The 25,100-nt window shown below is 36.4% G+C and overlaps 1 protein-coding gene across 2 annotated transcripts in view; it reads right to left on the reverse strand.

Moving 5' to 3' along the window:
- The window catches only part of LOC105473300 (protein tyrosine phosphatase receptor type Q), a 222,050-nt gene that overhangs the window by 104,064 nt on the left and 92,886 nt on the right, over positions 1–25,100 (reverse strand). For both annotated transcript variants that reach the window (XM_071071389.1, XM_071071390.1), the window contains one exon: positions 24,277–24,546. In XM_071071389.1, coding sequence (XP_070927490.1) covers positions 24,277–24,546 — 270 coding nt within the window. The remainder of the gene's footprint in view (positions 1–24,276; positions 24,547–25,100) is intronic.

Genomic DNA, 25,100 nt, shown 5'->3' on the forward strand with positions numbered 1-25,100 from the left:
CTCATTGCTGAGATGTCAGTTCTCCCCATGTATAGATGTATTATAGATCTGATGCAATCCCAGTGAAAATGCCACAGGCATTTTTGTAAAAATTAATAAGATCATTATAATTTAAAAGTGTATATGGACATGCAAAGACCAAAAATAGCCAAAAGAATTTTAAAAAAAGAACACATTTGTAGAACTTACACAAAATGATTTCAAGACTTAAAACAAAGCTACATTTATCAACACAGTGTGATTTTATTACAATAATAGATAAATAAATCAATAGAAGAAAATATATTCCAAAAATAAATTCAAGCACACAGGGTCAAGTGATTGACAAAAACTTTCAAGGCAATTCAAATGGGGAAATAAAAGTATCTTTAAAATAGTTATTAAATGTTTTGATAAATGTATGAAAAAATGAACTTTGAATCACTTCTCCTACTACACACCCACAATTCAAGATGAATCAAAAATATAATTGTATAAGTTAAAACTATAACATTTCTATAATCAAACCCAGTATATTATTTTCACAATCTTGAATTAGGGCACAAAATGTACCGACGTGAGATTAAGAGTTGCTGTTTAGATTTCATCAAAATTAAAATCATCTGATTATGCACAGGTGCCATTCAGAAAACAAAAAGTCAAGCTATTGACTGGAAGATAATATTTGTTATATATATCTCTAATAAGGAATTGTAGGCTGGGTGCGGTGGCTCACGCCTGTAATCCCAGCACTTTGGGAGGCCAACGCCAGCAGATTATGAGGTCAGGAGTTCGAGACCATCCTCACCAACATGGTGAAACCCTGTCTCTACTAAAAATATAAAAATTAGCCAGATGTGGTGGCACATGCCTGTAATCCCAGGTACTCAGGAGGCTGAGGCAGGAGAATCACTTGAACCCAGGAGGTGGAGGTTGCACTGAGCCAAGATCACATCATTGCACCCCAGCCTGGGTGACAGAATGAGGCTCCATAATTTATAGATTCAATGCTATTCCTCATTAAGTCACCATTGACTTTCTTCACAGAATTAGAAAAAAACTACTTTAAATTTCATATGGAACCAAAAAAGAGCCCACATAGCAAAGACAAACTTTAGCAAAAAGAACGAACCTCGAGGCATCGTGGTACCTGGCTTCAAACTATACTGCAAGGCTACAGTAACCAAAATAGCATGGTACTGGTACCAAAACAGATATATAGACTAATGGAACAGAACAGAGGCCTCAGAAATAAAGCCACACATATAAAACCATCTGATCTTTGACAAAAATGACAAAAACAAGCAATGGGGAAAGGATTCCCTGTTTAATAAATGGTGTTGGGAAAACTGTCTAGCCATATGCAGAAAACTGAAACTGGATCCCTTCCTTACACCTTATACAAAAATTAACTCAAGATGGATTAAAGACTTAAATGTAAAACCTAAAACCATAAAAACCCTAGAAGAAAACCTTATGCAGTACCATTCAGGACATAGGCATGGGCAAAGACTTCATAACTAAAACACCAAAAGCAATGGCAACAAAAGCCAAAATTGACAAATGGGATACAGTTAAACTAAAGAGCTTCTGCACAGCAAAGGAAAGTATTATCAGAGTGAATGGGCAACCTACAGAATGAGAGAAAATCTTTGCAATCTATCCACCTGACAAAAGTCTAATACCCAGAATCTACAAGGAACTTAAACAAATTCACAAGAAAAAAACAAACAACCCCATCAAAAAGTGGGCAAAGGATATGAACAGACATTTCTCAAAAGAAGACATTTATACAGCCAATAAACATATGAAAAAAAGCTCATCATCACTGGTCATTAGAGAAATGCAAATCAAACTACAATGAGATACCATCTCAAGCCAGTTAGAATGGCAATCATTAAAAAGTCAGGAAACAAGAGATGCTGGAGAGGATGTGGATAAATAGGAACACTTTTACACTGTAGGAGTGTAAATTAGTTCAACTATTGTGGAAGACAGTGTGGCGATTCCTCAAGAATCTAGAACCAGAAATACCATTTGACCCAGCAATCCCATTACTGGGTATATACCCAAAGGATTATAAATCATTCTACTATGAAGACACATGCATATGTATGTTTACTGCAGCACTGTTCACAATAGCCAAGACTTGGAAACAACCCAAATGCACATCAATGATAGACTGGATAAAGAAAATGTGGCACATATACACTATGGAATACTATGCAGCCATAAAAAAGAATGAGTTCATATCCTTTTGCAGGGACATGGATGAAGCTGGAAACCATCATTCTCAGCAAACTAACACAGGAACAGAAAACCAAATACCACGTGTTTTCACTCATAAGTGGGAGCTGAACAATTAGAACACATGGACACAGGGAGGTGAATATCACACACCAGGGCCTGTCAGGGGGTCGGGGGCTGGGGGAGGCATAGTATTAGGAGAAATACCTAAGGTATATGACGGTTTGATGCGTGCAGCAAACTACCACGGCATGCATATACCTATGTAACAAACTTGCATCTTCTGCACATGTATCCCAGAACTTAAATTTTAAAAAAATCAAATTTTTTAAAAAGTAAAAAAAAAAAAAAAAAAAGAATTGTATCCAAAATATATAAAGAACTCCTATAACTCAATACTAAAAAGACAAACAGTTCAGGAGAAAAATGCAGTAAAGACTTGAACAGAAACTTCCCTAAAAGAGATACGTCCGTCCTTTGCACATTCCAATATGCTTGAATTTTTGTTACTATGATTTAGTTAAGTAATACCTGTCTTCTCAAAATAGGGTTTGAATTTGTTACTATCATATATTGGCTATGAGAAGTTTTATAATATGAAAACTTTGCTTCTAGCTCTTTCATCCATAAAAACATTACATAAATAACAGATGCACATTATAATCAGTGACAAGTCACATCACTTTGTTCAAAATCTGTCATTGATTGGTCATTGTGCATTTGTTCTTCAGTTTATTCACAGGCAGAAAATTGTGTAGTTATGCTGCCTCCTTGTCTCACAGCAATGAACTCATGTGACACATATTGGCTAACAAAGATGGTAGCAGAGCAACGAAAGTGAGAGTGCTTGAAATGAAATTTGAACATAGCAAACGGAGTTTTAGAACAAACAGCTGGACCATGGGAATGTTAACACTGCTGTTCAAGCAACTTGACATATGCAGCCAAGATAACTTACTGAAGACAAACATGGACAGAAATTAAAGCAAGTGGTTTTCATGAATTGGATGAAGGATGATGTCTTGAAGGAAGTAAAAGACAGCAAAAAAATTTCACAGTAAGAGAACTCTTGCAGATATTTGACAATATTGAAAGTGCAAAGGATAAAATATTGAAAACTGATCTAAAGTTTGAAAGGAGTATAACAATTAACTGAAACATGAAAAGAGGCCCTCTCTGTAACATAAGCTAAACAATGAGAAAAAAACATTCTTGATAAGTTTTTATTTAAAAAATTCTGTTTCGAGATATAGACCAATGGAACAGAACAGAGCCCTCAGAAATAATACCACACATCTACAGCCATCTGATCTTTGACAAACCTGAGAGAAACAAGAAATGGGGAAAGGATTCCCTATTTAATAAATGGTGCTGGGAAAATTGGCTAGCCATAAGTAGAAAGCTGAAACTGGATCCTTTCCTTACTACTTATACGAAAATTAATTCAAGATGGATTAGAGACTTAAATGTTAGACCTAATACCATAAAAACCCTAGAAGAAAACCTAGGTAGTACCATTCAGGACATAGGCATGGGCAAAGACTTCATGTCTAAATCACCAAAAGCAACGGCAGCAAAAGCCAAAATTGACAAATGGGATCTAATTAAACTAAAAAGCCTCTGCACAGCAAAAGAAACTACCATCAGAGTGAACAGGCAACCTACAGAATGGGAGAAAATTTTTGCAATCTACTCATCTGACAAAGGGCTAATATCCAGAACCTACAAAGAACTCAAACAAATTTACAAGAAAAAAACAACCCCATCAAAAAGTGGGCAAAGGATAGGAACAGACATTTCTCAAAAGAAGACATTCATACAGCCAACAGACACATGAAAAAATGCTCATCATCACTGGCCATCAGAGAAATGCAAATCAAAACCACAATGAGATACCATCTCACACCAGTTAGAATGGCAATCATTAAAAAGTCAGGAAACAACAGGTGCTGGAGAGGATGTGGAGAAATAGGAACACTTTTACACTGTTGGTGGGATTGTAAACTAGTTCAACCATTATGGAAAACAGTATGGCGATTCCTCAAGGATCTAGAACTAGATGTACCATATGACCCAGCCATCCCATTACTGGGGATATACCCTAAGGATTATAAATCATGCTGCTATAAAGACACATGCACACGTATGTTCATTGCGGCACTATTCACAATAGCAAAGACTTGGAATCAACCCAAATGTCCATCAGTGACAGACTGGATTAAGAAAATGTGGCACATATACACCATGGAATACTATGCAGCCATCAAAAAGGATGAGTTTGTGTCCTTTGTAGGGACATGGATGCAGCTGGAAACCATCATTCTTAGCAAACTATCACAAGAACAGAAAACCAAACACCGCATGTTCTCACTCATAGGTGGGAACTGAACAATGAGATCACTTGGACTCGGGAAGGGGGACATCACACACTGGGGCCTATCATGGGGAGGGGGAGGGGGGAGGGATTGCATTGGGAGTTATACCTGATGTAAATGACGAGTTGTTGGGTGCTGACGAGTTGATGGGTGCAGCACAGCAACATGGCACAAGTATACATATGTAACAAACCTGCACGTTGTGCACATGTACCCTAGAACTTAAAGTATAATAATAATAATAAAAAATTCTCTGTTTCTGATGTTTTAAATTAGTATACTAAATAAATATTTTTTTTATTTTCACATACATTCATAATTGACACTTGGAGTTTTTAATATTGTAACAAAAATTTTTGAAGATCACAAAACAATCATAATTTTCTACATTGATTATTAAGATTACTTTGCACAAATTCAGATTCTATAATCATTTTTTATTCCTATACTACTATGTAAAGCAAAGACTGCCTGTATATGAATGGCCAACAATAATACGAAAGTATCCAACAAAATGAATCATCAGAAAAATGCAAATTAAAGTTACAATTAAATATATATTTTTTATGTCACCTCACAGGGCTCATATTATGATAACATCAAATTCTGCTGAGAATGATATGTAATTAGAACTCTCATTCAGTGCTGTTGGGTATGTATTTCATACAGTACAGCTACTTTAGACAACCGTCAGTTTCTTGAACAATTAAACACGTACCTACCCGATGATCCAGTAATTAGATTTGTACAAAAATATCTATAGCAGTTTCATTCCTAATAGTTAGAAACAATCCATATGTCCATCAAAAGAAAACAGACACACTAATAATAGCATATTCATGCGATGGAAAATGACTCAACACTAACAGAACAAATTTTAAAAACTGTAACAACAGTTATGTTGAAACAGGCCGCCTAGTGTAAGAGAATGCATATAGCTTAAGAACAAGTGAAACTAATCTATGTTGATTGAAATCAGGGACAGCAGTTGCCTTCAAGAATGGGTGTAAAAGGGAACTTTCTATGGGGGAAGGAAATGCTCTATATGTTGACTGAATGGTGGTTACACGGGTGTATGCCCTTGTCAAAACTCATTGAATTGTACACAAGTTCTGTACATGTCGCTGTATATACATTTCCCATAAGTAGAAAATATTAAAAGCATGAAAAAGCTTTCCCATAAAAATGTATGAATAATACTCAAAACAAGTCACAGGTTACGCATGTATATAGAAATTAAAAGTACTAGACACTTGTACTTTCTAGATAATATTTTATAAATGTAGAGTTTTAATAGACAAACAATTATGGGCCTTACTATATTTCTCATATATCCATACTAGAAAGGAAGTCTTAGCACTGATTAACCCAAGTATGTCACCAACTACTTCCAACTATTGTTTGGTACCTGTTTAATCTGCAGTCAAACTTCCTAATAGTGCTTCTGAGAACAGCATCCTATTTAGCTTTTAAGGTGCACACAGAACCTTTAAGGTGTCTTACACCGTTAACTATTTCTTTGATAACAACCTAAATACAAATTTTGTTTTAAATTTCAAGTCCAAAGTTTAAAAATGCTAGACTTCTCATGAACAACAAATATCATTAATGTAGTGTGTTAAAAAATTACAAAATGTGATCTTGATTTTTTAAAAATATAAAAGTAGGCTAGTCACAGTGTCTCATGCCTGTAATCCCAGCACTTTGTGAGGCCAAGGCAGGAAGATTGGTTGAGCTCAGGGGTTTGAGACCAGCCCAGGCAACACAGTGAGATATTTTCTCAACAAAAATTTAAAAAATTAGCCAGGTGTGGTGGCATGTACCTGTAGTCCCAGCTACTCGGGAGACTGAGGCAGAATGATCACTTGAGCCCAAAAGGTTAAAGCTGCAGTGAGCTGTGATGGTGCCACTGCATATCCAGCCTGTGTGACAGAGTGAGATCCTGTCTCAAAAAATAAAAATAAAAACACAAAAGTAGTGTTAATTTAATTAGTAATGAACCTATTTGGCTATTAATTTTTTTTTTTTTTTTTTTTTTTTTTTTTTTTTTTTTTGAGATGGAGTCTCGCTCTGTCCCCCAGGCTGGACTGCAGCGGTGCAATCTTGGCACTGCAACCTCCACCTCCTGGGTTCAAGCAATTCTCCTGCCTTAGCTTCCCAAGTAGCTGGGACTACAAGCACCTGCTACAATGCCCGGCTAACTTTTGTATTTTTAGTAGAGACAGGGTTTTGCCATGCTGCCCAGCCTGATGTCAAACTCCTGACTTCAAGTGATCCACCTGCCTTGGCCTCACAAAGTGCTGGGATTACAGAAGTGAGCCACCATGCCTGGCCTGGGCTATTAATTTTTAATGTATATTTTAATAAGTAAAGATTTCCTTATTGCAATTCATATGGAATAATATTTATTATATTTCTAATATAAGTTGCTTTTAAAATAGTAGTTCTTCCTAAAAAGGTATCTAGGCATAGAACCAATGGGTAATTTATTCAAGGTTGCAGTGAGTAGGTAGTGAAAATTCAAATTGCAATAACTTATTAATATACTAAAAAATGCTACTTTTACTTTATTTGAATTTTGAAAGTGTTTAATCTTATAGTGGCTGCAACTTATGCATGCCTGATATTTATAAAATAGCTCCCTCCTCAAACTTGTATTTTCATATACCATGAAACTTACAATATTTGAAATTCAGTAAGTAGAGGTTAGTAGTATTTTGTACAGTCTTCTATCTGTTCAAATCCTTTTCTTTGTATTTACATTGCATTGATTTTAAATTAAGTCTAAATTAATTTCTTAAATGCAACATTGAAGAAATTTTGCTATTATTAAAATTCATGTATTCTACATTTCTGAATGTTTACACCGTTAGTAAAAGTTTTTTCATGATGTTTATAATCTCAGACAAACAACAGGCACATTCCTGAAGCTTTCACATAATATAGTTACCAGAAAGAAAGAAGAGGGCTTTTGCATGCACACACATGTTTAATTTACTTAAAAAGGGAAGTAAAAGAGAATAAGAAAAAAAAATAGGAGAGGAGAATGATATGTAAAGGCTGTTATGAAAAGTATCGACTACAGCTGCATAGGACAGGAATGGAAAATAGAGTAATAAGATATGCACCAGTTCCTAAATATGTTAATAAAAACACTGCTCAAAGAACAGCTGGCTTTAGCTGGAGCTTGGATAAAGCAAAGAGTGGCTGCCTGGAGTCCACTTAATGAGAGATATTAAAGCATCAATGGGGTCGAGGAGAATTATGCAGAGTAACCCAAATTCATTTTTTATAAAAGGAATTACGTTTAAAAAAACTTTTAAATTTATAATTTGGAATTTGATACCTAAGACAATTTCAAAACAGCAAACATTACACTTCTGGAACTGATCCAAGATAAAAAATGTGATATGAGTCTAGGAACTTTAAACATTTCCCATAATGGCCTCAGTATTTTACAGATCTTATTACATTAACTCACAATATTTTTAGTTTTATAGACTAAGCATGGATTTGATCATAGAAATTTAGCTTTTCTATGAATATTGAATCCATTTTTGGACAAAAGTATGTATATACTCACATTATAAATGTATCTATACATGTTAATGAAGAAATTTTTATAATGAAAGTAAATTTACCTACTTCATAATGTCTCTACTTAGACATTGTGAAATAATGGAAGAAAACTCCTGTAATTCCAATGAACACAATGATGTATTGAATTTCTAAGGTAGGGGAGACAATATGGTAGAAAGAATTCTGTACTAATAACAGTTTTGCAAATAATTAGCTGTAGAAAACTCAACAAATACTTAAGCTGTGTGCTTCATTTCCTATGTCTGCAAAATGAAATGACTAAATGAAGTTATCTATGAGATTCAATGAAGGTCTAAAATTATATAATTCTAAACTTTAATAGCACAAGAAATATGTTTACTTCATTACAGTCATCCCAATACTTTCTACCACAGCACTTAATATGTGTTTAATAACTTGATCTTGAATAGATGGATAAAAAGTATCATCCTTGATATTCAAAATATACCCATGGATGAACTTCTGCTTCAAGGAAGATGAAGTAGATGTGCTCTTCCCACTCCTCCCACTATATACTTAAAAATCATTAAATTCACAATAAATGAAAGGAGACTGAAAAGTGGAGTTAAGAAGGTAGACCAGCTAGAGTCCAGGACTCAAGTAATAACATAGTGGTGAATTCCTTGGGTTTTCTTTTTGCCACATATATCCTAGATGCCAGCAATGTGGAAATACCTACCAACTGAACAAAAAAAGCCCCCATAAAAATCTGCTCTCTCTAGCTAAAAATTAAACACACCACACACACACACACACACACACACACACACACACACACATACACACAGTGCAGTCTAGCAAGACAGAAAATTTTCAGACAATAACTGCTAGTCTACTCAAAAAATAAAAATAAAAAAGCACAGAAAGAAACTATGATCTCATTCTTTCCCATACTGACAAATGTTGAATACAGAGCCTAGTCTTCTTCCCTCTCTAGGCAGTAATGAGGCACCGAACCATACGAGACACAGTGATGTCAGAGATGGCAAAATAGGGAGCCAAGATTTTCACCCTCTCCAGTGGTAATAAGTCCCTTCCACCATAATGTCAGTGAGAAACATGTGGAGAGCAGTAATAAGGTATCACTACTCCTTCCAACCAGGGTAATCCCAGTGGAGGCTTAGTGGGGAGCCAAAACTCCCAAGCTAACCCAGCAGTAAGGAGAAATCCCCTCCTTGGGTATAACAAAGCCCAAGTGGGAAACCTGGATTTCTAGCCCTACCTGGCAATAACAGAGACGTACTCCTCCCTTTCTCTACTAGAGTGGTATAAAAGGAAACTGTTTTGGTCTAAAAATTTGCATCACCCCAAAATTCATATGTTGAAACCTAGACGCTAGTGTGATGATATTAGGATATGAGGCCTTTGGAAGGTGACATGAGTGGGATTAGGGCCCTTATGAAAGAGGCTGCAGAGCGCTGCCTCTTCCCTTCCACCATATGAGGACACAACAAGAAGGAACCATCTATGAACCCGAAAATGGGCCCTCACCAAGCACTGAATCTGCTGGTGCCCTGATGTTGGGCTTTCCAGCTTCCAGACTGTAAGAAATAAAGTTTTGTTGTTTATAGGTCATCCAGTTTCTGGTATTATAGCAGCCCAAAGAAAGAAAGAAACCATTATACACTTAATGTCTTTAATATTTATAGTATTAATTTTATTCAACTATTCAAAATATTCAAATTACCTATTTCATATTAGGGAGTATAGTATAGTAGGTGTGTTTCTTGAAGAATCATTACATTTCATCTCATATATGAAATTTAACTGTGTAGAGTTGTCTGTAGTATTCTCTTATTTTTTCTGTCTGCAGTGTCTGCACTTGTTTCATTCTTGAATTCTCTCTTTTTTCTTTGTCAGGCTTGCTAGAGATTTGTCAATTTTATTTCTTTTCTCAAATAACAAGCTTCTTGTTTCATTGATTTTTCCTACTGTATTTCTGTTTTCAATTTCATTGATTTCTGCTTTTTATTATTCCCTTCTTTCTGCATGGTTTGGATTCTCTGCCTTTTCTTCCTCTAGGCTTTCTTTTGTGGCAGGAACTTAGATTATTGGTCTATTTTTTCTTTTTTAATATATTCACTTAGTGCTATAAATTTCTGTCTTTTCACTGAGTCTCACAAATTTTGGTATGTTGAATTTTCATTTCAATTCAATATATTTTAGCATATTCAGTTTGATGTATTTAAAAAATTATCTTAAAGAAGACATTTATGCAGGCAACAGACACATGAAAAAATGCCCATCATCACCGGCCATCAGAGAAATGCAAATCAAAACCACAATGAGATACTATCTCACACCAGTTAGAATGGCGATTATTAAAAAGTCAGGAAACAACAGGTACTGGAGAGGATGTGGAGAAATAGGAACACTTTTACACTGTTGGTGGGACTGTGAACTAGCTCGAACACTGTGGAAGACAGTGTGGCAATTCCTCAAGGATCTAGAACTAGAAATACCATTTGACCCAGCCATCCCATTACTGGGTATATACCCAAAGGATTATAAATCATGCTGCTGTAAAGACATATGCACACGTATGTTTACTGCGGCACTATTCACAATAGCAAAGTCTTGGAACCAACCCAAATGTCCATCAATGATAGACTAGATTAAGAAAATGTGGCACATATACACCATGGAATACTATGCAGCCATAAAAAAGGATGAGTTCATGTCCTTTGTAGGGACATGGATGAAGCTGGAAACCATCATTCTCAGCAAACTATCGCAAGGACAAAAAACCAAAGACCGCATGTTCTCACTCATAGGTGGGAATTGAACAATGACAACACTTGGACACAGGAAGGGGAACTTCACACACGGGGCCTATTGTGGGGTGGGGAGAGTGGGGAGGGATAGCATTAGGAGATATAACAAATGTAAATGACAAGTTAATGGGTGCAGCACACCAACATGGCACATGTATACATATGTAACAAACCTGCACGTTGTGCACATGTACCCTAGAACTTAAAGTATAATAAAAAAATTATCTTAAGATTTCCTTTGCAATCTATGAATTATCTAGAAGTGCTACTTTTTCTAACTTGTTTGATAGTACATTTCAGCTCAAACTTTGCATCCTGAGAGCATAAAAGTGTAATTTTAAAATTCTCAAAAAAGATATCTCTAAGTTCAGATAGTTTCACCGGAGAATTCTCCCAATTATTTAAAGAATAATGAATACCATTTATACATAATCCGTTTCAGAAACTAGAAGAGATTCATTTCATGAAGCTAGTATTACTCTTATACAGTAACTAGATAAAGGCAGTGCAAAAAAGCAAACTACTGACTAGCATTTTTCATAAATATAGATGCAAAATCCTTAACAAAATACCATCAAATAGAAATCAGTTATATATACACATACATCAACACCAAGTGGGGTAGGAACAAACACATCATGGCCAAGCCGTGTAAGAACCTCAAGGCTGGTTCAATATTAGAAAATCAATCCATGTAATCTACCTTATTAATAGGCCAAACATGAAAAACTGCATGAACATTATCAGTGCAAAAGAAAAGCATTTGACAAAACTTAACCCCTATTTAAGATAAAAATTCTCAGAAAAATACAAGTAAAGGGTAATTTCCTCAACTTGATAAAGAGGAACCTACAGCTAACACCACAAGCAATGGTGAAAGAATTGAATGTTTTCTCCCAACATCAGGAACAAGGCAAGGGTATCCCTTTTCACTGCTCTTATTCAACATAAAGCTAAATATCTAGTCAGTGCACTAAGACAGAAAAAACGAAATGCATACAGATGAGAAAGGAAGAAATAAAACTGACCCTTTTAACAAATGGCGTGATTGTCTATGTAGAGAATCTCAAGCTATCTCCAAAAAGTTCCTTAAACTCAATGAGCTATGGGAAAATGACTTGGCTTTTGAATACCACCGAGAAGCCAGTGACTGTGCAGGCAGTCATATCAGTGTCTGCTCCAGGTCTCTGCCCCTCAACAGCATGGCATGACCAGTGGGTGACCCTGGAGTGAACCATGGAGATGGAGGTGGCACTGCCAAGCCATGGTTTTCCGAACGCTAGGGCACTGTGCCTTCTGCCTGGCCCTAGTCTTGGTAATCCTGCCACCTCTGCTTCAGATATAGACCCTACCTTCTCCACTGAAGCCCATCCCAGCTTGCAATGAGCAGCACCTTCTAGCCAGAGCAGATTTTTCAGAACGTAAAAGAAGATAATCATTAGCAGCAGTGGAGACCATTGTAAATTGTTCTTAAGCAGAACAAAGCTGGTGCTTTGGAAAATCAGCCTCACTCTGCAGTACTCTCACCACCGAATTTTTCAGGTCTCTCCTGGATAAAGAAGGACCAGCTCACATTTCTTCTCTGACAAGTTGGGATACTATGTGTTTCTCAAAGGACCAAGAAGATAAAATTAGGGAGGTGTATGAGCAAATTCTCAACATCAAACTAGCAGAGAAATATGACTCTTTTGTGAAACTTACATGTAATCAGATCATACAGTCATGTGGCAGAGGGCCAACCAGCAATGTTTCTTGAGGCTTTTCTCCATTTCTGGGTACCAGATTTGACCTCAAGAGATAGGTGTGGTATACATTTTGCAATAATTTGATATAATATTTGAGCTCCAATTTTGCATCCTGAGACAATTAACCTTGTCCACAGGTCCATTTTTACACAACTTGAAAGCCCTTGAAACTTTTCGGTTATCACAACATATTTTTCTTTTATCTAACGCAATCAACAGGGTATCCTATAGTGATACATTTTCCAAAGAGAAATGTAGCTGGAGCAGCTATTTAGCAAAATATGACTTCCGTGGCTCTTAACAAATGAACAGTTTCACCAAACACATTTTCATAAAAGATGTATGGGTAAGAGTATCTGTGTTATATGTACATGTGTTTTAACTACTATTTGTATTGTGCAATATTTTTTTAATTTTGGGGATTCTGGTTGTGAATTTCTGTGCAACAGCTATAAAATGTGTTCTTGGTCTTTTGAAGATCCTTAATATTTTATGGCCATATAACAGTGGATTCTTTGGAAGATCATTAAAATTTTGTGGCCATATAACAGTGGATTGTTTTGCATCCAGGTATTACTGTTGAGCAGAGACTATTTCCAGGCACAGAAAATGAATCATAAGTTAGTATGGGTAGTAGATGTTATTATGATTAAATAATGAAGGTTTGCCATGTTAGGTCTACAAATGATGTGAATAATTTAAACAAACTAGAAACAGATCATTTGATACATGGACTTTGCTCAGCTGTGTCAGAAAAATACCTTGACTCCAAGCCTTAAAATACCCACAGGGAATCTCTGCTATTTCTTTGACAAAATCAAAGAGCTCCCAAGACACTGAATCTCTAAAGGAAAAAGATCGCTCCTGGAGCAGAGCATCAGGGTTTTCTGGGAAGCATAGCTTAGGTAAGCATGTGACTGGGCCACATCCCAGCGGCACTCTTACTTGGGAGGAGTCACTTCACATTTGTTATTGTCACTAAAAATCAGACCTGGCTTCTTTGGTCTCATTTCCCCAAATTCTTTTAAGAGGTGTCCACATGTGGCTGCTTGAATCTTGTTTTGGCAACGCCCTGCCCAAATTGCTTACTAACTGTTTTTCACCTTGTTCCCAAGGCTGAGGAACAGAAAGTAGCCTGTGGTTAGAGGAAGTGGAAGTTAAGTGTACATTTATTTTTATATTGTGACTTATTCAGGACCACATTTTACAAAATGTGGAGAGAGACAGAGGGGAGGGGAGGGAAGAAAATACAGTTGTATTAAATTATTTTAGTTTCAAGATAGAATATATTTCTCAAATTAGGGGTTATTTGGAAAAACTAAATTTAATTCCAATGTATATCAATACCTTCCAAAGTAAGGTGATATTCACTGATGGTTGTTTTGATTAGAAAGCTAAGAGATATTCTGGAATATTTATATCTGAAGAGTCCTTATTAATGAATATCATTAACTTAAGTCTAACTTAAATTGGAACATTATTCTTTGTACATTTTCATTATACAGTATTAACTAGCAACATACTAAGCTTCAAAGAAAAAGCAATTCAATGAAGGAGAGATAGGTCTTTCAACAAGTGGTACTAGAGCAATTAGACATCCATAGACACAATCCATAAAAGAAAAAATGGATAAATAAGACATCATCAAAATTAAAAAGTTTTGCTCTGTTAAAGACCCTACTAACGGATGAAAAGACAAGCTACAGGCCAGGTGCAATGGCTCACGTCTGTAATCCCAGCACTTTGGGAGGCCGAGGCGGGCAGATCACGAGACCAGGAGATGGAGACCATCCTGGGTAACACTGAGAATCCCTGTCTCTACTAAAAATACAAAAAATGAGCTGGGCTTGGTGGCACATGCCTGTAGTCTCAGCTACTCAGGAGGCTGAGGCAGGAGAACTGCTTGAACCCCGGAGGCGGAGGTTGTGGTGAGCTGTGATTGCGCCACTGCACTCCAGCCCTCCAGCCTGGGCGACAGAGCAAGACAATCAACCCAAATGTCCATCAGTGACAGACTGGATTAAGAAAATGTGGCACATATACACCATGGAATACTATGCAGCCATAAAAAAGGATGAGTTTGTGTCCTTTGTAGGTACATGGATGCAGCTGGAAACCATCATTCTTAGCAAACTATCACAAGAACAGAAAACCAAACACTGCATGTTCTCACTCATAGGTGAACAATGAGATCACTTGGACTCGGAAAGGGGAACATCACACACCGGGGCCTATCATGGGGAGGGGGGAGGGGGGAGGGTTTGCATTGGGAGTTATACCTGATGTAAATGACGAGTTGATGGGTGCTGACGAGTTGATGGGTGCAGCACAGCAACATGGCACAAGTATACATATGTAACAAACCTGCACGTTATGCACATGTACCCTAGAACTTAAAGTATAATAATAATAATAAAAAAGGAAAGACGAGCTACAGCCTGGGAGAAAACATTTGCAAACCATGTATCTAACAAAAACAAGTAACTAGAATATATTAAAAATTTTCCCAAACTCAACAATAAAACAAAACAATCCAATGAGGAAACGGGCAAAAGGAATGAATAGCCATTTTATGGAAGAGGATACACAGATGGTACATAAGTACATGAAAAATACATTCAGTTAGCTATTGAATGTTAGCCATACACACGTTAAAACCAGAATGATATATCATTACACACGTATGTGTGAAACTAGATGGCTCATACATTGTTGGAGTGAATTTAAAGGGGTACAATTCCTTCAGAAAACTGTTTGTCAGTTTCTTAAAGAAAACTTAACATGCAACTACCATGTGACTGAGCAATGTGCTCCTCAATATGTATCCTAGACATAGGAAAATTTATGGTCCTGCAAAAATTGTGCACTTGTGTTTATAGCAGCTTTATTTCTAATAGCCACAAATGGACACAACCCACATGTCCTTCAACCAGTGAATGGTTAAGGGAACTGTGGTGCATCCATACCAAAAAAAAAAAAAAAAAAAAGTCAGGCACAGTGGGTCATGTCTGTAATCCCAGCACTTTGGGAGGCCAAGGTGGGCAGATTGCCTGAGCTCAGGAGTTCAAGACCAGCCTGGCCAACGTGGTGAAACCTTGTCTCTACTAAAAACACAAAATTAGCCGGGTGAGGTAGGATGCGCCTATAGTCCCACCTACTCGGGAGGCTGAGGCAGAAGAATCAATTGAACCCAGGAGGTGGAGGTTATAGTGAGTCGAAATCGCACCACTACACTCCAGACTGGATGACAAAGCAAGACTCTGTCTCCAAAAACGAAGAAAAGAAAAGAAAAAGAAAAAGATTGCTACTCAAAAAAACTTGGTTGAATGTCTTTTTCTGTGTAAAAAAGGTTATATACTTTATAATTCCACTTATATAACATTGTTAAAATGACAAAATTATAGAAAACAGAGAACAGATTAGTGGTGTCCAAGGGTTCAGAATGAGGAGAGATGCCAGGATGATGGGCAGGAATTGGGTCTATGAAAAGGCAACATGAGGGATTATTCTGATGGAAATGTTCTCTGTCTGATATACTCTTTGTGTACAGTTTTGCAAGATGTTACTACTTGAGAGATGTTACCACTGGAAGAAGATGGATAAAGGACATGCAGGATTTCTCTGTATTATTTCTCATAACTACATTTGAATCTACAACTATCTTTAAAATGTTTAATTAGAAAATATATTCATCAAGACATGCCTTTCTCATGTTTAAATACATAATTGTTTAAAAATAGTTTTGTGACTGCAAGTTTCTACTTAAGACACCCAACATACGCATACTTGGTGTTGGCTGTATGCCTATCACTCTTCTTGGCCTGTGCATTGATTGACTCATTCATTTATAATATACTTATTATCACTGTATGCCAGATGCTTTTCTGGACACTGGAAATAGGTTTGAACAAAGAAAAATCTCTGTCCCCATGCAACCTATATTGTAGTGAGAACAGACCCACAGATAATGGTACATATAATATCCAAAAGAGAAAAGTAAAGCAGGAAAGGAGTATGGAAAATTCTAGCTGGGAGGAAGGACATTCAATCGCAAATTAGTCAGAAATCCTTTTGGAAGAGGTAGCATTTGAGGATACATTTCAAGATAAGGGAAGTGACAGATAACTAGGGAAGAAAATACTGGATTAAAAAGAAGGGCTTTATGGGCCATTGAAATGACTGGAGATTTTATTTATTACTTAGGAGGCTCAGTAAATATGTAATGAACAAATCCTCCATCTAAAGAGATTTCTGCAGTGTTCAGGAAAATGGCCAAAAATAATCATTGTTTTTAGAATTACTTATGTGAGAATTTAGAACAAGTTCCTGCTTTTCTATTATACCAGATTCAAACTTCTGTGACAGTCACACCAAACTAAGAGCAGAGAAAGTAGGGGTCCACTGCAGTTATTCAACCTTCCTGTTCCCACTCCTTCTAATAAAATACCCTCCTCTCTAGTCAAGCTTCCCTCTCAGCCTGACCCCTTGTATTGCATTCGTTTCTCCACTGTGTGTTTTCTCTTGCTGTATCTTGAAATTCTTATTTACTCTCCTCTACTAGTCTCACTATTTTCATGAATAGTGAGGGCATCACTATTCATGAGTGCTTTAGTCAACCCACAGTCTCCTCTGATTTCCTTAACCTCACCATCCAAGATATTTCCAATAAATGAGGAATGTTCTTTGATATGTACAATTGGCATTTTCTCATAGCATACTGATAAACCAAAAAGAACATTTAGAAAACTTGACTTTTATTGATCTATATCAGATGATCTAAGTAAACATTAGTGTATTTGTCTACGAAAGTCAAGGTTCAAGACAAATATGTGCCATATCATCCTTTTCCAATTAGGTTACTGGTTCTTAACTTCTCATAGAAAGCAATTTTGAAACTATCAATAAGCAACATCCAATTCATATTTCACACTTCAAAAAAGCCTCAATAAAATATTTTTCTCCTGTATATTTATTTAATCAAATATTCAAGGCCAGGCATGGTGGCTCATACCTGTAATCCCAGCACTTTGAGAGGCTGAGGTGAGCAGATCACCTCAGGTCAGGAGTTCAAACCCAGCTTGGCCAACATGGCAAAACCCCATGTCTACCAAAAACACAAAAAATTAGCTGGGCGTAGTGGCACAGGCCTGTAGTCCCAGCTACTCAGGAGGCTGAGGCATGAGAATAGCTTGAACCCGGGAAGTGGAGGTTGCAGTGAGCTGAGATTGTGCCACTGCACTCCAGCCTGGACAACAGAGCAAGACTCTGTCTCAAAAAAAAAAAAAAAAAAAAACTTCAAGCCACAAAATTGACCAACATAATATGTAGGTTTTTGTTTGTTTTATACATATTAAATATGTTTTTATTACAATAATGGAGTTATTTGGATGTGCAGGGCAAAGACCCCCAATGCCACCTGGCACTCAAACTTGGGTCTTGAACCCCACACCTAGAACCTGAACATAGCAAGCAGTAAATAAGTATATATTGGTCAACTGTCCACTGCACTACAAGAAGTGGAAAAAGACATTCCTCATCTGATGTTGACTCTTAAGAAAAATTTTATATTTAATAATTAAGTCTATATAAAAGATATTGTACAAAACACCTGAATTTCAATTGGATACACTAATAGTTATTTCCCTCTGATTTGTGATAGGCAACTATAATGTCTTTTGTGCTTTTAGTGATTACCCACTGGTAAGTTGAATGTTTTAATTCACTTGTTTGAGAGCAATCAGAATCATGCAACTTTCCTGCATCCTTTATTTCAAATCGTAATTCAGGAGATGGATGAGGAAAGTTATGTAAGTAGGATACAAAGGAAAAGTGAACTTTTGATTTAGTGCACCAATCTGTAGCCATAGAAGGACAGCACTTTTATTGCCCACATTTAATCTATTAAATGGTATATAAGAATTTTATAAATTCTTATAAAATATATAAGTATTTTATTTAACAAATAAGCTAGGTTGGGTGTGTGGCTCATGCCTGTAATCCCAACACTTTGGGAGACTAAAGCAGAAAGATTGCTTGAACCAGGAGTTTGAGACCAGTCTGGGCAACATAGTGAGACTCTCTACAAAAATAAATAAAAAATTAGCTGGCCAGGCTGGGAGCCATGGCTCATGCCTGTAATCCCAGCACTTTGGAAGGCCGATGCAGGCAGATCACATGAAGTCAGGAGTTCGATACCCAGACTGGCCCACATGGTGAAACCCTGTCTCTACTAAAAATACAAAAATTAGTCAGGTGTGGTGGCGCACACCTATGATCTTAGCTACTTGGGAGGCCCGAGGCACGAGAATTGCTTGAATCTGGGAGGTGGAGGCTGCAGTGAGTCAAGATACCACCACTTCACTCCAGCCTGGGCAAGAGAATGAGACCCTGTCTCAAACAAACAAACAAATAAAATTAGCTGGGCATGGTGGTGCAAACCTGTAGTCCTAGCTACTCAGGAGGCTGAGGTAGGAGGATCACTTGAGCCCAGCAGGTTGAGGCTACAGTGAGCTGAGATAAAGCTGCTGCACTCCAGACTGAGTGACACAGTGAGATATTGTCTCTAAAATGATGATGATGATGATGATGATGATAATTAAATTGAATACATTCCAAGTCAATCATACTGTAGCATTAATATATTTGCAAGCTCAGTGGATTTCCACTGGATCACTGCATATGCCTGTTATCTTCCATTGGACAAAAAGCTAATAAAGAAATCACTGCAGAAAAGAACACCCCTAAAAACCACAAATACACATTTTACTTTCCCTAAATTAAGTTTTTGCATCTGAGGGAAGTACCTTATTTTTCTCTTTTGATTCTAAATTATGGAGCTTGGAAGAGCTCTGGATAAACACAAATTATAAAATTATCTTCCACAAAAGACCAAGTTTTTAAAACCAAATATTAAATCCAAACATTTACTAGATTTGTAACTGTTTTTTAATTTTAAATCTTAAATTTTTATGGGTACATACTAGGTGTATGTATTTACAGGGTACACAAGATATTTTGATACAGGAGTGCAATGTATAATAATCACATCAGGGTAAATGAGGTATCCATCACCTCAAGCATTTATCATTTCGTTGTGTTACAAAAATTCCAATCATACTATTTTAGTTATTTTTTAATGTAAAAGAAATTATTGACTGGTCACTCTGTTGTACTATCAAATACTAGACCTTATTCATTCTATGTTTTTGTACCCTTAACCATTCCCGCTTTTCCTACCCCCCTGCCCCTCCTACTTTTCCAGGCTCTGGAAACCATCATTCTACACTCTATCTCCATGAGTTCAATTGTTTTAGTTTTTGGCTGCCACAAATGAGTGAGAACATGTGAAGTTTGTCTTTCTGTGCCTGACTTATTTCACTTAACATAATGTCCTCCACTTCAATCCATGTTATGCTAAGTTTTGATAGTAAAATGAATAAGAGCATTTTGAATCAATTCAAGGTTCTAAAAGTTAAATACCGCATGCACATGGACTTGCTGTATTATTTTTATTGGTATATATGATATATTTGGGCATAAAATGCTGTTAAAATGTAGAACCAAGTTTGGGGACCTTCATCTTTACTGCCCTGTTCCAACATATCTGACTGTGACAAGGGAACCAGCTTAGACACCAAACACTAATCTCCTCATAAATTCAATCGTTATGATACACGTTTGGCTGCATCCAGATTTGACCAAGTTTACATTTAAAAAATACCCAATAATCCCTGGAAGGAATGTTAAGGTCAGACACTAGGCAGTGAGAGAGTGAGCCAAATTTGATTTCACTTTATGTCAAAAATAAGTATGGAGTCAGTGACTCAGAGCTGGCTATGCACTGTGACTAATCTTAGACCACATAAATTAGAAGTATGCAACAGGCTGTAAAACTGTTTCCAATCTGAACAATAAATTCCCAGCTCTTACCTCTTATCAACAAATAATTCATGTAAATCATATAAAATCAAATTAATTACCTAATAAATACTGTAATCATAAATATAATTACATACTAGATGCAAAACAATTTTAAAGATATGAAATCAAAATATTTCTGAAGCAGCAGTTAATACTCATTCTTTATATAAATGACTCTCCTTAATTTAAAGAATGTTTATATTTACATGGGAGAAAATATTTATGATTTTGCCTGATGGGAATGTGGAAATAATATATTGCAATGGAGTAAAAACACCTATGAAAAATAATGAATTTTAGAAGAAAGCAATTCATTTCTTTCTTCTACAAACATTTGAATGCTTACAATGCCCAAGGCTTTCTGCTAGGAACTGTGAGTAAAACAAAGACAAATAAGACATGGTTCCTACAAGCAAAGAGTTTACAGTGAAAATGAGTGGTTCCCAAATTCAGCACTGTATTATTCACATGTCTTGTTTAAATGAAGATCTAGGTCCTAATTCCCAAATTCTGATTCCATAAGTCTAGAATCATGCCACAGTGCTGCACATTCTGATGCAGAATTCAAGCTTTGAGAAGCAATGGTCCTCAGTAGTAGGAAAGTTCATAGTACAGTAGTTTAATAACTACCTAATTATTTGATTTAGAATCCCTTCAATCTCCACATAGGTTGCCTTTTAATCCTGAGTTAAGATGGAATTCAAATTTCTATTATTATTATTATTATTATTTTACAAAGACCTGGACCTTAAATTCAGGTGGTTCTACATCAGGTGCACATTGCGATTTGGATCATGTGTCACAGTTCTACTAACTGAATTCCTGCTTCATTCCTGTGTCTAAGCTGTCACTTTGAGTACCAGTGTACTCAATCTTACTTTTAATGGCAAAAACTGCAGTTACTTTTGCACCAACCTAGTATCTCCTGCCTTGTTCCTGAATCTCTCATTTATTTCAGATATATTGTCCTGCATTTTATTTGCCAGTTCTCAAAGACTCAGCTCCTGCCCAATGATCAAGACTATTTTACCTGGTGCTAGACCACCCTGATGCAGACCACCTACCTGGATTTGAACATTTTTTCTTCCCACAGACTCCACATAGCAATGATGTGCTGGCCACCCACTGGGAAAACACATGTCACCCCTTGATGGACCTTTCTGACACTGTTTGCCTGTCCTCAAAAGTTCCTGGTAATCTACTCCAGTACTCTCCGATACACACAGAATATCAGAATTACCTAGAGAGATTCTTAAGTGCATGGATTCTTAAGCTTCACTCATTGAGGCTATGAGTCAGCAAGTCTGGGATGAAGTCCAGAAATGCCATTAAAGGCTTTAATAAAGAAGGCACATTTAAGCTGGGCTTTTAAAAATGAATAAAATTTTATGTGTCATAGAAAGGGAAAACAATAATACGGCTAAGGGAAGCAAAGCAATCTGATGATGAAAAAGGGTTGGGTATGTTTAAAGAAGAGAATCTAGTCAATTTTTAGTTCATAGTAGATGTTTAATAAATGTTTTCTAAGTTAAGATACTGAAATAGTGAAATAGCATGCTAAATAAGTGAAGTTTGGCTGGAGACATCAGCTATACGAGAAGATACAATAAAAGGATAGAAGAATAAAAAGCTAGAGAGAAGCCAAATTCTAATTAGCAATGGATTCTAGGATATTTTCTAGACAATGAGAATGAGTAAAATATTTGCAGTATTCTAACCAATCTCCTACACATGGTGCCTTTCATTATTACTTCTGTGCTTCAGGTACCCAACTTGACATGTCTAACCTTTATTGTTCAGATAATACATTTCATCTGCCAATGCATAAATGGTCTATTTGTATGTTAGAATCGATTCAATTAAGTGAGTAGGTGAAAAGATGAGACTTATGGGTAAAGTAGTGTGGGTGATAAGGCTGTTTAGGGTGTTATTACAGGAAGCAATAAGGTCCCTCTGATATACAATGGTGGTGGTCAAGGAAGAGAAGGGGCAAATTGCAGAGCCATGATGGAAATTGAATTGATAAGACCTGATTGTATGTAGAAGAGATGGAGTAAGGAATTTTATAAAACTATGAGGCTTGGGGTCCAATGGATTGTCAAGAACAGGCATAGAAAACTAAGAAAAAGACAGTGATTTCATGCAACACAAATTCCATTTCAAATATATTTGGAGTTGATACTCCAACTAGGTCTTCAGTTGAAATTTTTCAACAATTTGGATGAATGTGCAAGAAAAAGAGAGAGAGGATAAATGCAGGAGAGATGCGAATAAATTGACGGGAGTAATGTTCTAGAGAAGACATAAGATTAAAATGAAAATGAACAACTAGATCCCTAAAAGAGGAAGGCAAGGACATCCTAAGAGAAGGTATCTGGAAGGCATAAATAAAGACATGAATAAATTTTGATGGAAGGAGGGCCTATCAAGATATTTGATAGTATTAGTAAAATAAAAATAAATATGGATGATGGGGGAACAGACTAGGTTCAGAAAGAGAACAATTTGCATATGGAATAGAGAGTATTCCTATGAACATATTTCCTATAGAGTATAAACAAGGGATACATAGAAGATTGTGGAGAAGCTGGGACAATTAAGGACGATGAATTTACAGATGAAAAAAGTAGAATCATTTCTACTTTTTCCTAGAAATATTTACCAGCCAGCATCTTGGAAAAAACAAATAATGGGGTCTTCTCAGAGTGAGGAATCTTCCTGGAGGATAAGTCACAATGACATGGTATGAGATCTAAGGAGCAAGAGATGGTGTTGTTGAAATGTAACTATTCCATCCTGGAAAGGGAAACACCGTAGTTTGAAAAAATGTTGCACTGGAAGAAGGAGAGGGAAAGGATGCTGAGTTAGATGCTGAAATCAGAGAGAAGGCACACTATATCTTGATGTTCTAGGTTTACAGCCTCAAGACGGGTTGAAAGACGTTTCCAAGATAAAGGGTCTGGAAGTGCCAGAAGTTAACAATTATTGCCAGTATCTACAGTGCCCATTAGGACATGCATCAAGGGAAGTGGTGTTATCAGGAAAGAAACAGACTCTAATATAAGCAGGTAGAATATGGAAGAAAATAGGATGAAGGATATTATGACATAGGATAGAGCACTGCTAGGGAAGATGAGAATTTCTTCTTGTGGACTAAAGCTTAATGACCTGGATATTTTATTCAAATAACATGAAAGATAAAGATTGATATAAAGGGGAGAAAATAGATGAAACTGAGTCTGATACTGCAACCATATAGTTCAGGAAAACATCTAGAATTCCATAAAAACAAATAAGACAAAAAAAGATATACATGAAAGGTTTACATGTTTATTTTTTCTTTTAAATCATGATAAAACATAATTCATTAAGTTGGGGTTTTATATTTGTGGAAATACAGTAAAGCGGATCCTCTCTCTTTTTTTTCCTCCCTTCAATCTCCCAATGTTTTGGAGAAGGGTCAATGTAGTACACAGCTGGTACGCAAGCAACACATGGGATAAAAAGCCTGTGATGTATTTTTTAATATGTGCTTTATATGATTAGATAAGTATGCTATAAAGATTGCAGGTGGTATTGACACAATCCCCAAATAGTTAAACGTTTCATGTTAGTTACCTGTTTCACGTTAGTTACCTGTTTCAGGTAGTGTGCTGACATGGCATGTGCTTTCATCACCTTCACCAGCTGAGGTTGAAGCTCTTACTTTAAAGACATATGAGGTACCGGCCAGAAGCTTTATGAAAGTGTACATGTGATCTTGGGGAGAGACTTTTGTAGAATTCTTTTCAACTGTTATCATATATTGTGTTATTATTCCATTTGCCTTTTTGGGTGGATCCCATTTCACTAAAACTGACTGCCAGCTAGTTGCCATGCACTGCATATTCTGCACGACATCTGGAACTTAAGAGATAAACATATACCGCCAGTTAAAGTGTATACACATGTAAGTAGATAATTGATTGAATTATGTGATCACTAGATACAACTGTGTTTAGAAGTGCAACTAGAAAAATATTTAATATATCAAATTTTCAATGTGTGCTTAAAAAGTCATTAACATAGACTGAATCAAAAGGCTGTTGACTTGCTTTTTATGCTATTGCATTAATCCTTACAATATTGAACCAGTCACTAAATATCTTCCAGCTCCAAGCACAATCACATCCTCGAAAGCTCAGAAGCAAATGTGTAGCCTCAAGCCCAGGCCCAGGCGGTGTTTGATAACTGCTCTCTTACTTGGAAAGGAAGAATCTTAGCAATACTTTATTATGCAACATTTTTATGCAAAACATAGATACAGGTGCCTCCCTGATGTGACAAATCTGGGCTTCACAGTACTTGGAAACCCCTAACTAATTTAAAGGTACTGGTTTTTACTCAGATGTCTTCTTTGAAAGAATCTTGAGGATCTCATCTTTAAGTACCTTTTGTAGACATCGTTGGAAGGAAGATTT

Source organism: Macaca nemestrina, chromosome 10 (assembly GCF_043159975.1).
Source record: "Macaca nemestrina isolate mMacNem1 chromosome 10, mMacNem.hap1, whole genome shotgun sequence".
NCBI classification, from domain to species: domain Eukaryota; kingdom Metazoa; phylum Chordata; class Mammalia; order Primates; family Cercopithecidae; genus Macaca; species Macaca nemestrina.